Consider the following 17094-nt stretch of genomic DNA (forward strand, 5'->3'; position numbering starts at 1 on the left):
GAGCTGCCCTCGCTGCCTCGGCCGCTAATGAATGGGGCGGGAGGGGGGATGCTGCTAAAAGCCCGGGCGGGCAAAAAGCTTTCAAAACCCTTGGAAAGCCCAAAGGGGTGTCCGGGGGTGACCCCAATCTCTGTCGCCGGTGCCGGGGTTGAGGTGTCGGGGTGCACCCCGATACGCCGGCTGGCAGCAGGTGTGATGTCCCCTGGGGTGTCCCCGTGTGGGGTCTCGGGGTGCAGGGGGTGCCTGGGGATGGAGGGGTCTGGGATGCTCAAGGTGTGGGGAGCTCAGGGAGTGTTTGGGGTGCGGGGATGCAGGATGGTGCAGGGGCCTTGGGGGTGGTTGGATGGGGGTGCTGGGATCGGGGGGCCGGGGTGCAGGATGGGTGCAGGGAGTGCTGGGATGGGGTGCAGGATGAGTGAAGGGAGTGAAAGGGTTGAGGGGGTGCCTGGGGTGCAGGGAGAGGGGGGAAGGATGGGTGCAGGGGGTGCTGGGATAGGGTGCCGGGGGTGCCCGGGGTGCAGGATGGGTGCTGAAGGCGCAGGGTGAGTGCAGGATGGGTGCAGAGTTTCAGGGTTGCCGGATAGGTGCACGGAGTGCAGGGTTGCAGGGGGTGCCGGATGGGTGCAGGGTTGCAGGGGGTGCCGGATGGGTGCAGGGGGTGCACGGAGTGCAGGGTTGCAGGGGGTGCCGGATGGGTGCAGGGTTGCAGGGGGTGCCGGATGGGTGCAGGGTGGGTGCAGGGGGTGCACGGAGTGCAGGGTTGCAGGGGGTGCCGGATGGGTGCAGGGTGGGTGCAGGGTTGCAGGGGGTGCCGGATGGGTGCAGAGTTGCAGGGGGTGCCGGATGGGTGCAGGGGGTGCACGGCGGGTGCAGGGTTGCAGGGGGTGCCGGATGGGTGCAGGGTGGGTGCTGGATGGGTGCAGGGTTGCAGGGGGTGCAGGGTGGGTGCAGGGGGTGCCCGGCGGGTGCAGGGTTGCAGGGGGTGCCGGATGGGTGCAGGGTGGGTGCAGGGGGTGCCGGATGGGTGCAGGGTTGCAGAGGGTGCCGGATGGGTGCAGGGTGGGTGCAGGGGGTGCCGGATGGGTGCAGGGTGGGTGCAGGGGGTGCCGGATGGGTGCAGGGTTGCAGGGGGTGCCGGATGGGTGCAGGGGGTGCCGGATGGGTGCAGGGTGGGTGCAGGGGGTGCCCGGGAGCGCCCCGCAGCGCTCCCTCCCCCCGCCAGGGGGCGCGGGCCCCCCAGGTCTGCTGACAGTCTGGCCCTGCTCGGCCCGCCTCGCTGGCTCGGCGGCCGGAAGCGGAAGTCGGGGGGGGTGAGACCCTCTCGCCGCCGCCGTCACGGCGCGTCGTCGTGCGGTGGCGGAAAGATGGCGGCGGCCATAGAGTGAGCGGCGGCGGCGGCGGGCCCCGGCGCCGGGCCCGAGCGGTGAGCGCAGCCGCGGCCTCCTCCCGCCCCGCACCCGCCCCCCCCCCGGGTCCTTGCCCGGCTAGGAGGCCACCGCGGGCACCGGTTCCCCCGTGTCCCTTCACCCTCCGGGCCAGCGGGAGAGCAGCTGGGGGCCCCGGTCGCATCGGCAGGCGGGCCCGCAGCTTCCCCTAGGCTTCCCCTGGAGCCCAGAGTCCCTCCGCAACCCCCGGGTACCCGGGGCTCCCTGCGGCCCCCCTCGGCAGGCAGGCCCGTAGGCCGCCCCTCTCCTCCCGGTGGCCCCTCCTGTGCTCCCCCGCCCCCAGCTCCCTCCGTTCTTTCCGAGCTGCCCCCCTGCGCCAGCCGGTCAGCGAGCAGGTCTACGGATTATCCCCGGCTCCTCGGACTCCCTCCTCCGTGTCTGGGGGCTCCCTCCGTTCCCTTGGTGCCCACCTGTGCCTGACCCCCTCCCCGGCTCCCTCCACCCCCTCCCGGTCCCTTCCCCGTGTTTCTCTCTTCAGCAGACAGGCCTGCAGATCCTATCGGCCCTCAGCACGTTGGGGTTCCCTCTCGGCTCCCCCCTGGTATTTCCCACTGAGGTCTCTCTCCCAGTCTCTCCACCACTCCCTGGTGTCCTCCTGTGTTGTCTCCCCCCTTCCAAAGGCATGTCTGCACCTCTCAGCTGACACCCCCCCGCCACTCCCTGGGTGCTATGGGGCTTTCCCCAGCCCCAGTTCTGCGAGCAGGTCCCTCAGTACCCTGAATTCTCCCCCCGTCTCTGTGTAGTCGCAGGGCACGTGTGTGCTCTCTCCCCGGCAGGGCGAAGATGAGGTAGAGCTCTGACCATGGACCATGACGCCCCCACAATCAGGCCCCGCCGCATCCAGAACCAGAATGTCATCCACCGCCTGGAGCGCCGCCGGATCAGCTCGGGCAAAGCCGGCACCCACTGGCACCAAGTCCGCGTTTTCCACCAGAACGTCTTCCCCAACTTCACAGTGGTCAACGTGGAGAAGCCACCCTGCTTCTTGCGCAAGTTCTCCCCTGACGGCCGCTACTTCATCGCCTTCTCCTCTGACCAGACCTCTCTGGAGATCTACGAGTATCAAGGCTGCCAGGCGGCGGAAGACCTCCTGCAAGGCTACGAGGGAGAGATCCTGGCCAACGGCAATGACCAAAGATCTGTCAACATCCGGGGGCGGCTCTTTGAACGCTTCTTTGTCCTGCTCCATATCACCAACGTGGCCTCCAACGGGGAGCACTTGAACCGCGAGTGCAGCTTGTTCACCGACGACTGTCGGTATGTGATCGTCGGCTCTGCCGCGTACCTGCCCGAGGAGCCTCACCCTCCCTTCTTCGAGGTTTACCGCAACAGCGAGTCGGTGACCCCTAATCCCCGGTCCCCCCTGGAGGATTATTCCTTGCATATCATAGACCTCCACACGGGCAGACTTTGTGACACACGGACTTTCAAATGTGACAAAGTCATCCTGTCTCACAACCAGGGGCTGTACCTCTATAAGAACATCTTGGCCATTCTCTCTGTGCAGCAACAGACTATTCACGTCTTTCAGGTAACACCTGAGGGTACGTTCATCGACGTACGGACTATCGGCCGCTTCTGCTACGAGGACGATCTCTTGACTCTGTCTGCGGTGTATCCCGAGGTGCAGCGGGACACTCAGACGGGGATGGCCAACCCCTACAAAGAGCCCTTCATAAACTCTTTGAAGCACAGGCTGCTGGTGTACCTGTGGCGAAGGGCCGAGCAGGACGGAAGCGCTATAGCAAAAAGAAGGTTCTTCCAGTACTTTGATCAGCTGAGGCAGCTCCGCATGTGGAAGATGCAGCTTTTGGATGAGAACCATCTATTTATCAAATACACTAGTGAAGACGTGGTCACGCTGCGGGTGACGGATCCTTCCCAGGTACTGCCTTGCCTCCTCGGGCTGCTCGTTGCTTTGGGGCAAGTGCTCAAGCAGGTACAATGCTGTGAGCTGCGTTTCTTAGCTGAGCCTGTGAATGTTGTTTAGGATCCCCGGTACTTCATTCTTGTGTGAACATTTGACGCCTCTGATATTGAACAACTTTCATATCTTTTGCTCTCATAATTTCATCGCTTCCTTCTCAACTAAAAATGAGAGAGAAAAGATCTGACGTGGTTATCGTGTCTCCTTTTGTCAGAGATTGTTCCCCGTGCTCACAGGTGCCGCACAACCCTCTTCCCCTCCCAGATCCCCAGCTGATTTTTTTTTTAGCTGAAATTTCATATAGTACACCTATATTGTAGAGGTAGTCTCCCCCTTTTCTCGTGTACCTTCAAGCATGTTTTTCAAATATAATAGTCTTCTTTTTTCCCCAGTAGAATTACCGTTTCTGTTCTGTCTACATACTTACTCTTTCAAGCTTCAGTGAGAGATAGTATTTGTGATCTCTCCAAATTAGAGTAGCAGCTCTTAGATCTAGCTAATGTGCCAGTTGCTTCTCCTTTCAGTTTAGTACTAAAGAAGTTGAATTAGAGCAAATGTAGCTCAGTCAGTGCTGGGTCCCTCCAGACGTTTCACCATCCCGCAGGTTGATCATCTCTTTTCACTACTGTTAAAGTGGTGGTCAGGTTTTGAGCTCTGTGAAACTGAGAGGGATATTTTTTTAACCTGTTCTATTCCTTTAATCCGCTTGTTTTTTATTCTGTTGAAAGAATTTAGCAAGAATTTGTAATAAACCTCTAGTGCTGCATGTAGGTCTGATTGTTCCCTGGTGTTTGTTTTTCTTTCATACCCTTCTCTTCCTCCCTGTCTGCCAGATCCAGGACTTAGATCCTAGAAGAAATGAACAGTAGTTCTTTGTGTGTTGCCTTAGTCTAATTCTTCCTGGAAGATGACTCTGGTTTGTTTTATTTTTCTCTTATGTGGTGTTTGTTTGGGGGAATTACTTTGGGAGGGAACAGGTGAGGCTTAATCTAATCAATTTTACCCATTTGTGTAAAATTGAGTGGCTGTCTCAAAAACATGAAAACTTTGTGGAAGTGGCCTGCGGCGTTCTGCTCGTTGCTGGTATCCGGAACGGTGCTCCTGACCCTGATGTAAAAGTTTGTGGTAGGCTCTGCTCCGCGCTCTGCTGTGGTTACCAAGGCTTTTGTGCCTGGTTTGCTGCAGCGTGCTCTTGACTCCCTTCACCCGAGGGTTACTTTAAGATGCAGGTCGTGGTTTGTTTGCGGCGTTCCTCAGGCGGTGTGTTTCCTGCTGGAGGAAAAGCACCTCATTTCTCGGTTCTTTCAGGAGATAATTCCAGATGTGGAGCAGTCTCCGCAGACCTGCCTGAATGTAGGCTTTGGGTTAGGGCTTCCTGAAGAAAACTTGGCTCACAAAATACCTAAAGCTCTGATTTTTCTTTCGTATGTCAGAGAGGAACATGAGGTTTCATCCAGTTTCAGGCTCCTCTCTTCTCTCTGGCTTCTCTGCCAAGAAGGATGAGGAATTCGCTGTTCGTGCTTGTGGGTTGCTTGTATATTGTCAGGGTCTGCGCCGGATCCTTCAAGATTTTTAATTGTGTGCTGTGTATGTGTAGCTTGGGGTTTGTTGTTGTTGTTCTAGGCTTGTGTTGGTAGACTTGACAGCTTTGCTGCGTGCGTGATTTCTGCGACACTCGACTTCTGCCACCCATGCCGTGACGATGTTTTGCCTGTGTTACGGGTGCTGCTAAAAAGCAGTGAGGGTAGTTTCTCTGGTCAGGGGCATCCTGTAGATGTGTCTCTGTGTCAACCTGGCAAAAGAACTTTCTTATTTAAGGTTGGAGGATACTCCCTGCAATCTTCAATGATGTAAATAGTTTTTCCTTCTGCTGTCTCCTCTTATTTTCTCTCTGCTCCAACCCTGTATTTCAGAAGGGCTTCCCTTTCCTTAGGCAGTAGTCTAGTGAGTAACCTCATCTAGCGTGCTTCATTTTGACGTGTGTGGGCTGGATTGTATTATGACAATTTATTTTGGGGCTGTAAAACAAAAAAACCATGTGATATTTGCAGGTGGGTGGGGTGGGCAGAGTGCCTGCCGTCATCCCTGAGCATTGTTTGGGAGCGGGAGGTGAAGCATTTAGAAATTGCCTTTATTGACAGAAGATTTAAGCAGATACGTGCACATACCACGGGAGTTAGTTACCTTTGAAGTAGGGGCAGGTTCTTACTTTGGGGTGCCGGGGTGTTAGCGCTCCTGTCTCTAATGAAAACTACCTTTGATGACCAAGGATTAAATCTGGCCTTTCCCGATGGGATAGGAACATTGTCTCCCTTTGATGTAGCTGCACTGACACAATGTCACCTTTTTCTCGATTTCTTGCTCATTCGTGCCATGAAACACTGCCATAGCCAATCCACAGCACAGTGCCTGGGGCTTCTTGCACGAGCATGTCGGCATTAAAAAGAAGTCATTAATGTCTTTCAGATTGTCATTTCTGTGCTGGCAGGGTACCTGGAGGGCGCAACTTTTTGTGGGCAGTGGTGTAGTGCATAGTACACTGAAAAGGCTTATTTCTGTGTGATGGAAATATTAAGAAGGGGAAGAAAATAATGTCTCTGCGCAAAGGGAAAAATAATTTGTGGCCAGCTAGCACTGGCTTTAAAATCATTTTGTCAGCAGGAATGAAAATTAAATTTGGCACTTTAGAAAGTGTTTTGGATTTGGTGGAGGGCAGAGAGGAAGGGAAACAGAAATATTGACATCCAGTTTGAGTTGGAAAATTGGAAGCCCATTAAGTTTTCTTCATAAATAATCACAGTTAAGAGGTGGATAATTTGGTACCTGTTGAGGCATTTGAATAGCAGAATGGATTAGTGTGAGGATGTGGGATTCTCCTGCGCTGCAGAGAAATTTGGATAGGGTCTGCGGTGTCATGCGGGGAAAAGGAAGGGACAGCTTCCCCGCCTGTGCTCTCCTGGGTAACCGCTGCCTCTGCCTCTCTCCCCAGCCTTCGTTCTTCGTCGTGTACAACATGGTGACCACAGAGGTTATCGCCGTATTCGAGAATACGTCCGATGAGCTGCTGGAGCTGTTTGAGAACTTCTGTGACCTCTTCAGGAATGCCACCCTGCACAGTGAGGCGGTCCAGTTCCCCTGCTCAGCTTCCAGCAACAACTTTGCCAGGCAGATCCAGCGCCGGTGAGCCATTCGGAGCATGCTTTATACCGTATAGACACACGCTCGCCCCCATCAGCTGAAGGCTAGTATCAAATAACAACGGCAACCCTGAGAAAACCAGTTCCTTTAGTCGCTGGGTGATGCAAGGGTCTGGCTTGTACACGGTTCATCTTGCAGCCTCATGCATCCGATTTTATATTCCACAGCATCTGTCTTGTTACAGAAGGAACAAAGCAGTGGCAATCCAGCGCTTAGAAGAAGGAAGAGGAATTTTGGGGGAGAGATGTTTCCAGCTCTCCTTGAGCAGTAACTCTTCTGGAGGTTATTGAAGTGTTACTGCCCAGTAGCTTAGGTCCCTGAAGATACGATTTGTCAAGGTGCTAGCGTCATCTAATTGGACGTACTTTGCCAAGTGGCGTTCTCTGAATTCAGTGTGTATCAAACTGTTCTGTGGCATTTCCTCCAACATCAGTCACAAGCTTGTGGTTCTCGTCAAACTGTGCTAGGAGAAAGGAAACTCATCTGCCTAGACCTTTTGTGAAAGCTGAGGAAAATATCAAAATAACCTGAGTTTCTAGAATGTGCTTTAACAGTCAAATGTGGTTTTAATGAGGCAGAGTGTGTTATTTCTCTTGGAATATATTTTTATGTGACTCAGGGTGTTTTGTTCTTCCAGTGAGTTGTTTCATATCATCCAAAGTACTTGGCAATCACTTATGGGCATGAAGCTTCTGTTGATTTTTAGGTTGATGTCACATAAGTAAGAGGAAGTTGACTGTGTCTGTAACTTTCTAGAGCTGCCTGTCAGGAAATCCATAATGCTTAGTGGGAGAGAGAATGAGAGAGAGCTCACCACAGACACCCGAAGAACAACTCCTGCCTTGTGTTAGAGAGGAGAATCTTTTCATCCCCTTGGCTACAAGGGCCTGTAACAGGAGTGTTTAACTTCCATAGCAAAGTATAATAGAGCATAATCCACAGCGAGCTGGCTTTTTGGCTGAGTGTTTCTGGTCAAATGGAAATGTTTTATCCTCCTTGATGTATGATGTCTGTGCAACTGATCTGACTGTTCTTGCACATGGAAAGCTCAAATTTTATTTGGGAAGAGAAATGCAGCCTGTGTTAATCTCTCCACCAGGAAGAACTTTCAGCTCACTGTAGTTTCTGAAGAGCTTTAGCCTTCTTGTCAAGGTTCTTCCTCATCTAAGGTTTCTCCCTTTACGCATTTAAAACGTAGCGGCTAGGGAGAGGGGGATTCTCAAGTCGACATTAAGGGCTCGACTGTTACTGTGAAACCCTCTGGCTTTTGCTTATGCTGTTTCCAGGCTTCATGGTAGAACTTGGATTGACTGATAAGCTGCTAATCCATCTCTCCCTGTTTCTGATCCTGTTCATTTCCTGTACTGCAGAGCAGCTGGGGCCAGACCTTGTGGGTAGGCACAGTCTTGTCCTTCTGTCAGTTTGGACTTTCAGAACAGAAACAGTAATGATGAGGGAGGATTAAAAGGTCACCAGAACTGGTTGATGCTTGAATCACTGCGATACATCTTTGGAAATGAGCTGGTTTAGTTCTTACACTGCTGCTGTTTTTCTTTCCCTATCCATGTCCCTCCTTAGTTTATTTAAGCTGTGCTGTTCACCTGTGGCCTTTGTGAGTAAAACCCGTTTCTTGGTTTGCTGCAGGTTCAAAGACACTATTGTGAATGCCAAGTATGGAGGGCACACGGAGGCCGTGCGGAGGCTGCTGGGCCAGCTCCCGATCAGCGCCCAGTCGTACAGTGGCAGCCCGTACCTCGACCTCTCCCTTTTCAGCTATGATGACAAGTGGGTGTCAGTCATGGAGCGGCCCAAGACCTGCGGTGATCACCCTATAAGGTATGGAACAGGCCAAGAAGCTGTATGTGAGGAGAGCAGTGCGAGAGTAACTCTAAATCACCTCTGCCGTGTGGCATCAAACGTGCAGAAAAGGGAGTAGATCGAGGCCTTTCTCTTACGCCATCCTTTCATCAGAGGGTTTATTTCAGCAGTCCCACAAAGCTTGGCCTCTCTCCTTGCCATAACTCTTTTATCTTGTATGTGTGGGAGGGCTCTTCAGGTCTTCTCACGGAGCTGCCCTGGGGAAGGTTTGGGCGGTGAAGCCTGAGCCTTTTCCGTATGGATGCTCTTGTTCCTCCTCCTCTTCTTGCAGTCCTGCTGTTGTGTTTGGGCTGCAGAATGTTACGGTTCTGGATGCCTGCTTTCCTGTGCTGGAAGGATCCCTTTTGAGCACATGGGTTTAGCTGGCAAGGATGATCTGGTTTGTCCTGTGAATAAAATAGCAGCTGGGTTAGGTGTTATTCAGAATCCTTGTGGTATTGATTTAGCAGACTTTCCTTGTTTACAGTTCTCACCCTGGGAGCTGTACTCCTCTTCATACCCCCCTTCTTTCTGTGATCTGTAGGAAATCTGTTTCTGTAGTAGGAGTTTTAGACAGGTGTAAGGGCCATTCTGTGCCTCTTCTGTCTGAGTCTTCAATGCTGGCAGAAGCAATAAGTCCGAGCTTGGGAATAGGGAGGTTTGCAATGCTTCTTGCAGAAACACCAGGACTATTTATTTCTTTTTGTTGGCTGCAGACATGGCTGCAAGTACTAGTGGTTAAAAATCCAACATCTCTGGCCTGAAAGGCCCAAAGAGGCTGAGTTCTCCAGGCAGAATAGTCTTTCCACTTATAGTACTGCAGAAGCAAACCTATGCTCTGAAAACAGAGGGAGGCTTCAATGCCTAAGTGCTTTGTTTAGTGACTGCACACATGTTGGGGGCTCAGGCAGCCTAGGGAGACCATTCTGTCCGGTTTCCCAACTTTATTTTCATCAATGCATTCTCAAAAAGTGGTTTCATGTCTCCCCTGTCCCTGACTCAGGTGGTGGGGAACATCTGATTATTCCTGTGCTCTCAATTCCCAAATTATGTATATTTAATTTATTTTTCTGCCTGTACGATTCGGTTTGATCTCCAGCTCCCATGTTATCTGCAGAGAAAAGCCTGCCCTTTCCCCCTTGTCATGCTTGACGTTGGGAAAGCTTGCAGGGTGGCAGTTGTCTGCCAGCGCCAACCTGTGTATGGCTCCTGCAGACAAAAGGGAGCAAAACCGCAGTCATTTGCTGTGGTTACGTCTTTGTAGTAAACAAAGCAAAGTGCCACCTTCCCTCCCTCCTTCCCCTGAGCAAACCGGCATTTCAGAGCCAGAGCTTTTAAAGCTCAAAGCCATGCAGAGTCAGTAAGGACTTGAATAGGGCCTGGGAGCAGTGGGGCTCCTGGTTTTTGGAAAGTAAGCAGAAGGCAAGGTGCTAACCTTAACCATTCAGTAGCTGAAATAGGGCTGCTGTGTGTCTCACATGCAAAACAAAGGGATTAATAAAATAGTGCCGCTGCCTGTTGTGGTTAGAGGGCTTGGAAATGAGGGGCCACAGGATTTGTAATGCAAGTCCTATAATTGGCTGGAGTGCAAAACCCTTCAGCAGCTAAGGGTGTTATAATCTGTGTGCAGTTTCCTGGCACGATGTGTGAGGTAGGAAGGCCTCCATACCTTTTACACATCGGTTTCAGCGTGCCTCTGTGCACTGTGTGCTTTTAACCCTTAGTGCCTTTCTGCATCCTGGAAGGTTCGACTCTCGTCTCTGGCTACTTGAGAGACCAGTGGCTGTTTGCTCTCAGGAGGGAAGGACTTTAGGTTCCCCATCACCACCATCTTCCAGTATCTTTTCAGGACTCTTGAAGCGATATTCGCTGGTGAAATGATGGCACTTGTGAGGAAGAGGCTCTAACGCAGCCTTACCTATACTAGGGGGTCTCTAAAATCCATCTAGATGGCTAATAAGGAGCCGTTTAACCAAAAAATTGGTCTGCAGATAAATCTTCCATTTTCATACTGTTTGAAAGGCTAGTGTGGCTGTTTCTGTTGACATACAATTTTATATTGCAGTGCCTAATTTATCCTCAGAGTGAGAGCCCATGGAAACAGCCTCTGATTGCAGAGCACTTTTAAAAATAGATTTAAAAATACCAAACTGAGCACATCTTTGAGATTACAGGGAGCTTCATCTTGAGTAGTAAATTATTGTGAATTGGGGAGAGAGAGAGGAGTAGACGGGGGACTGTGCTTTATTTAAAGAATGACCCTCTGCATACCCAGCCTTGTGTAGGAGGGAAAGGGCTTTTTGAAAAGCCAAATACCAAGATTGTGACTCTCTTGCTGGGTTCTTGTGTGCAATTTTCAGGCAGGGCTGGCTGGCACTTTGATTCAGAGAGAGAGGAGAGTGGCCCTCCAGGAAGAACATGAGGTTCTCAATAGGCTGTGTTGTTAAAATGTGGAGTATGTCTGCTCCTGGAACAGCATCGCCTGTATCTGTCATCACCCGTTCTTCCAGGCTGAGAGCTGAGTGCATTGTATTGCTGCGGGGGGGGGGGAATGTGCTCTGATATTAAAAGCATTCTCTGAGTTAAAGCCAGAGGAAAATGCAGAATACCCACATGTACTAAGTGATGGTGGAAAAGGAAACAGCTGGGAGGCAAAATGGCAATTCTGTGCCTGAAAGTGAAAGAGCAGAGAAAATGGTCTGAGAAACTGAGACAACTTCAGGGTGAGGACTTGAGTTAGAGCCCAGTTGCTTTGTGAAGATACCACATCCAGAAACCTCCACTACCACATCCAAGAAACCTCCACCAAAGTCTTGGGGAGGGTGGGGTCATCGCAGGGAATCTCCTGTTCGCACAGCAGCACAGGACGGTGGTGTAACCTGGGCTTATGTCGGTTACACAGAGTATGCAGAGAAGGTTAAAGAAGCAAAGAGCTTCCTAGACTTGCCTGTCTCTTCAGCACTGTTTGCCTCATCCCCTCGGCAACGTTTGCTTTGTGCTGAAGCTGTGTTCCAGAGCTCACCTGTTTGGAGATACAAATGAGCTTGGCCCACAGGCAAGGTTTTCCTTGACCTCTGCCCTTGCTGTGATAGCTGAATGCTGTCCACCAGGTACTTCCTGCCCAGCCTATCCTGTTAATGCTTTTTTGATGGAAATGTAAAAGGAACTGCAAAGCCTCGCTTGAACTGTAAAGTACAACTCGGCACCCTTGAGCAGAATTGGATCCAGCTGTTCACCTTCCCCGACTGAATGGGGGTGTAGCGAGGCACAAGAGCAGCAGCGTAAAGCCTACCAGGCAGCAGCAGGAGAGGAAAGGGGTGGCCTTACACCCAGAATAAAGGAATAAGGGAAGTGAGCTCATTTCTGTACGGTATATCTGCCTTAGGGATCAAGGGGAGCAGCTTGCATTAAGAGAGGACCCCAGCACAGGTGGGGTCTGGACCAAACTTATTCCCTCTTGTGAAGTCAGCTATGTCCACCAAAGTGACAGGCAGAGTTCTCTCACGGATGATGATACTAAAATGAAGGCAAACTTTTCTAGACAGTGGAAAACTAGCTGTCCCAGGAGGGACTTTCCTGTGTAGCCAAGCGCCAGACACCCAGCTGAGGACCTCCTGCCCCTGAGGGAATACCAGAGGTTGAACAAGGCACTTGTCTCTGCGTGTGAAGAGCCCAGATGGCAAAGTCAATAGTTGGGAACAGCCATAATTGACTTTCTCTTCCTTTCAGATTTTACGCTCGTGATTCTGGCCTCCTGAAGTTTGAGATCCAGGCGGGACTCCTGGGGCGACCCATCAATCACACAGTGCGACGCCTGGTTGCATTCACCTTCCACCCCTTTGAGCCCTTTGCCATCTCGGTGCAGCGCACTAACGCAGAGTACGTGGTTAACTTCCACATGAGGCACAGCTGCACGTAGTACGACATGTAGCCGGGACGGCTGCTGTCCTTGGGTCTGGGCCTCTGCCACAGATGCACCAAAGCCAGACACTCGCGCCTTCTAGGAAACCAAACCGTCACTCGTCAAGAAACCTGACCTGGGAGCTCCTACCAGCCGGCATCTCGCAGGGCCCTCAGCTGTGGAAAGCCGATCCGTTCAAGTTAGACCTGTGAATGTTTCTTCTGACCCTGTTTGTACTACGGAGGTCCCCGCTGCATTAAGCGCTGCTGTCGTTCCCTATTCCTGTTGATGGACAAAGTGTAGCTGAGGTTCCTTTCCTGGTTTCTCAGAGGCATGTCCTTTTTTTCTCCTGTTGTAGGTCTTAGGATGGCAAAGATGGAGCTTGGCAACACATTTGTGGAGTGTTCCCTTCTGCACTGGTGCTCTTCTACCTTGTCGACACAAATAGCCTGTCGTAGAGGGAATGGATGGAAGCCACGGGGAGGGCTTAGAAATACAGCTACCGGTGTTTGTATCTTCAGTATTACTAGGGAAATGGGATCCTGTTCTCATCCACGCAATCTACTCACGTGATTTTAATATGCAAAAGGCCAGGGAAAAAAGGTGTGAGAAATCACTGCAATTGAGAGACACAAGGTGTGTTCCTGACTCTTATGCAAGTCACTTAATCTTTGTGCCTTAGTATCTGTAAAAGCTCCTAAGTGAAAGGTGGTGTGTTAATACCAGAAAGCCAGGGCAGCTGGCTGTGTCTCTAATGCACGAGGAGGTGGGCACAGAAGGAAGATGGGTGGCTGGGAAGGGTGTGGGGAGCAACAGCAGCTCCTTGCTTACATCGGAAGGACTTTTCTGCAGCATGGGGGTGAATCCTCACGGCTATCTGCAGGTTCTGCTGCTGAGGGGAAGGGAGACCCAGCTGCTGGCACCCTCCTGTGTGTTGGAGTACGACAGTGGAGAATTAGTAGCATTTGGGTTTCCCCAGAAAGGAGGGAGGAGACCTGAATTAATGTGCATTGCTGCAGGTTTGCAGTTAGGAGACAAGCTTGTTGACTCAGGTTGCTTACCTATCCCTGTTTGATACGCTGTTCTCTGTGAGAACCCGATTTGCTGTTCCCAGGCTTCAGAGCACAGCTGGCTGGTGCGTCGATGCTGACTGGACCACTGCGGTGTTTATGCTGCCGATAAAATAAGCTCCTGGGTGTAATACTACCTGCCACTGCGGGCTGGTGAGGATGCTGGCCTGCCTTTCCCTCTTAGAAATGGAGTTTTTGGTTGTAGGCCAACATTTGGGGTTTTCTGCACGCAGGCTGGTTTATGACCATGTGCTGCCAGGCAGTGGAACCATCCCAGCGTCATGAGGTGCTCTGTCGGAAGCTGGAGCCTGCTGTTGTCCCATTCCCATGGGAGGTACAGAGGGGGCATTAGAAAATGGGTGATTATACACGGGAGACCCTCTACTTTAAAGGACCCTGTGGGTGTCTTGTTTGGACCAAAACGAGCTGTGGGTGATGTCTTGTGGCCACGTGCCTGTGAAGAGCAGTACTGAAGTCATGCACTTATTTTGCATGGTAATGCGTATGAAAATAACTGTGTGGGTTGTCGGTGCCTGCTTATAGCATGAATAGTGGACCTCATAATGGAGGGTGCCCTGGGGTCCTTGAATCAGCCTTTACTCTCTGTCTCATGGTACTTCTCTCCTTTCCTGGCCTTGCTAAAAATGTTTCTAGGGTAAGACATTGTATTTCACCGCTCTTTTCCCGGTGTTTGCACTGTTGGTTTCTCAGGTCTGTCAGGAGCGACTTCAGGTCAGAAGACTGCTAATAGAGGAGGTGTCAGGCAACGTGTGCTTTAGCTCCAGGTTCCTCTCCATCTAATAACACTATTTGTCAAGGTTTTAGGTTTTTATCCTGCGATCCGTTCTTCAAACATTCAATTATAGCTCCAAGTGGAGAATCATTTGCACATTGTAGATTATGGATTTACCTCCTTCTGCACCAGTCTCACATTTGTTCACACTTCCAGTATGAGACTTTTTTTTTTTTTCCTTTTCCAAAGCTCTCAGCAGCTCCTTCCAAACTGGGTTTACTCCTTGGCGTCACAGCCTGGGAGGTCAGTGCTTACTAAAATAGCTGTCAGATCTCCATTTAGATTTTTTTTTTTTTCTGGTGGCAAAAATATAAACCATTTCAGTATTTCTGCAGTCAGGGCTTTTGCCAGATTCAGGCCGTCCTGTGTGAAACAGAGAGCGTGGCACGGATTGTTGGACTTGGGGCTGAGAGAGCAGAGATCTGTTCCTAGCTCTGCTATTAAATTGTTCTGTGACTGGGGGCAAATCTCTTCCTGTTCCAGCTGGTGTTTTCTTCTCCGTAAATGAGGCCAAAAACATATTTTCAGCTTTTATAAAACACTTTGAGATTCATCGATAAAAAGTGCTGGGTAAGTGCTAAGTATTTTCTTATTATGTTTGCAGACAAACTGATTGATCATTCTGGGTACTAAATGCCTTGGAGTAGCATAGCAGATCCTCTGGTCTTGGCTGCTGCATTTTATATCTACAACAGAGTTAATTTTATTACAGAAATGTATTGAAAGAAAAGTCTCTCATGCTTGAAATTTTGATTCTGTTATTTAAGAGACAAAAAGTGTGTGTGCGGTGGGGAGGGTGGGAGGAAAGGGGAGATATTTTTTACCTGATATTTTTCCTAGGCTAGGATGAAGATTTGTTAGCAACACAAGACAAAAGTGGAATAAACGGAATTTGCTTTAAGAACCTGATTTATTGTCTTTTTCTTCCAAAAATCTTAATGGTGCAGATGGGAATCCCTTTGCTCAGGAGAGACGGCAGGGGTATGCCTTGGACTACACAGGCACATCGCATGTGAGTTTGCTGCCTCTTCCTGGCACTTGGAGTACCAGTGTGCTTAAGGATGTTCCTACCTGAGGCATTTCCGTAATTACTGCAGGTTTCTCAAATTCTTGTCTATGTGAGCTAATGCTGGGGGAGGGATTCTTGGCCTTCAATTACATTTTCTATATATGTTTACGTATATATATACACACAATATAATTTGTATATTATTACTAGCCCAACTTGTACTCAGAGACTCTTCCTTTATTCCATTTATAGCTTTTGTCTAACCTTGTGGCCATTTTCTGCTGGTGATCCATGATCGAGAGATGAAAGTCAAATGACACACCTTGCTTAGCAGAAGAGCCATCACCTACCCACTGCTTTTAGCTTGGGCTAGGGCACTCGGATTTTTGGCTGCCTGCTGCTCCCAGCCGCCATGCAGCTTTGCAGAACGTTGTGGCTGACAACATGCGGACGGGACCTTCCCAAAGTCTGGGATCCCCTTGTAATCTGCTGCTGCTCTGTAACAATCTAGCAGCATCCCTGTTTGTGTTAGTTCCTCTAAGCATCCACATCTCGGGCATGAAAGCCACTTTCCTTTGAACGCTTCCTCCATTTTTGTGTGTGCAGACCTCTGATGCTTTCCTTTGGAGACCTCGAGTGTGTCAGAAAGCTCTTGAGCCCGTGGCTTTTCAGATAGGCACTAAGTGACAAGGGGATGCTTGACTTGGAAATCATGTTTGGCAGCAGAATCCCATCGTTTATTACTTCTTGTGCTGCCTTTGCTTTTAAAGAAAAAAAAAAGTAGCAGAAGCAGGACACTTGCAATATTTCTTATATAAACTGCATTAGACAGTGAGCCACAGAAATCCCATTAGAATCAAAGCTCTGTATACATTAACGGTGTGTCCCTACTAAAGACTCCTTTCAATTAACCTTCCAGCACTGAGTGGCTGGCTCTGATTTAGCAGCCTGATGTTCTCGGTGTACTTATAGGACCTTCCTCTTGCTCAGGTCCTGGTGTCTATTATGCTTCCCTTGGTCCTTTTGACCCAGCTAGAAGAATCAGATTTCTGATGCTTTAGGAAGTCTCTTTGTCTGTCTTGTTTGTCCCCTCTGTTTTGCTGCTTTTCTGCCAGCTTTTCCTGCAGGATCCCTCAGGGCTGCGGGCAGAGAGATGGTAAAGGCTGGATGGCAACGGGACATGTGGCCCTCTGACAGCTTTCGTCGTTCCTGGTGTGAACCTTTATCAGATAGGTGCACGCTGCAGAGCAAATAGATGGTCCTGTGGGCAAGCAACGGGACAGGATTTTGTGGGTTTGCTTTTGCCTTGCTTTCTGAGTTTCAGAGCCCAGGTTGCTGATGTGCCTGAATCCTTATGCTTCCCTGTCTTGTTATATGGTTGTAAAAGCTTTTCTGGCCAAATACTCCTCAGGAAGAGGGAATGGTGAAGAGGCTTTTATTTTTTATCTTTTTTCCTTGTGCCAGGGCTGCGGGGGATGTGGGCTGAGCTGTGCAAAGTCAGTCATTGTAGCAGTAACAGCCTGGCACTACCTGCCCACCAGGCTGACTGCTCATCAGGCAGCAGCATCCCCTGCTAGAACTGTTTGCTGGCTGAGGTCTGATTTGCCTTTGTTTCTCTCGGAGAAGAGCTGTACTTACTGCGTAAGGAAATGAGTTCTCAGAAAAATACCGACGTGGGAAAAACCCTGAATTGCACATTCTTTTCCTGATGTTTTGACATAAAAATACCGCACCGGTTTTAGACTAGCAATCTGGAAACCAGTAATTCGTGGGCGACTACCGTGGTCCTGCATGCGAGAAGAACAAGGAAGGGGCACAGTGCCCCTAGTCCCAGCCACTTAGGCCTGTGCCGCAGCATCTGGGTAACGTGTTGGCCCTCGCTTGGTTAACAAGG

The 17094-nt window shown here is 50.5% G+C and overlaps 1 protein-coding gene across 3 annotated transcripts; it reads left to right on the forward strand.

The window, feature by feature from the left end:
• Positions 1–1353: 1353 nt before the first annotated feature.
• DET1 (DET1 partner of COP1 E3 ubiquitin ligase) lies at positions 1354–15095 on the forward strand. 3 transcript variants are annotated; one of them, XM_076347943.1, is made up of 5 exons: positions 1354–1423; positions 2189–3330; positions 6362–6552; positions 8215–8406; positions 12157–15095. In XM_076347943.1, the coding sequence occupies exons 2-5, from the start codon at positions 2248–2250 to the stop codon at positions 12344–12346; spliced, it is 1656 nt and encodes a 551-aa protein (XP_076204058.1). In that variant the 5' UTR covers positions 1354–1423; positions 2189–2247; the 3' UTR covers positions 12347–15095. The 3 variants fall into 3 exon arrangements, with proteins under 3 accessions (XP_076204058.1, XP_076204057.1, XP_076204059.1); XM_076347942.1 differs by having other exon boundaries at positions 2222–3330; XM_076347944.1 differs by having other exon boundaries at positions 2222–3330; positions 14675–15095.
• The last annotated feature ends 1999 nt before the right edge of the window (positions 15096–17094 follow it).

This window comes from Aptenodytes patagonicus, chromosome 10 (assembly GCF_965638725.1).
Source record: "Aptenodytes patagonicus chromosome 10, bAptPat1.pri.cur, whole genome shotgun sequence".
In the NCBI taxonomy this organism is placed as follows: Eukaryota; Metazoa; Chordata; class Aves; order Sphenisciformes; family Spheniscidae; genus Aptenodytes; species Aptenodytes patagonicus.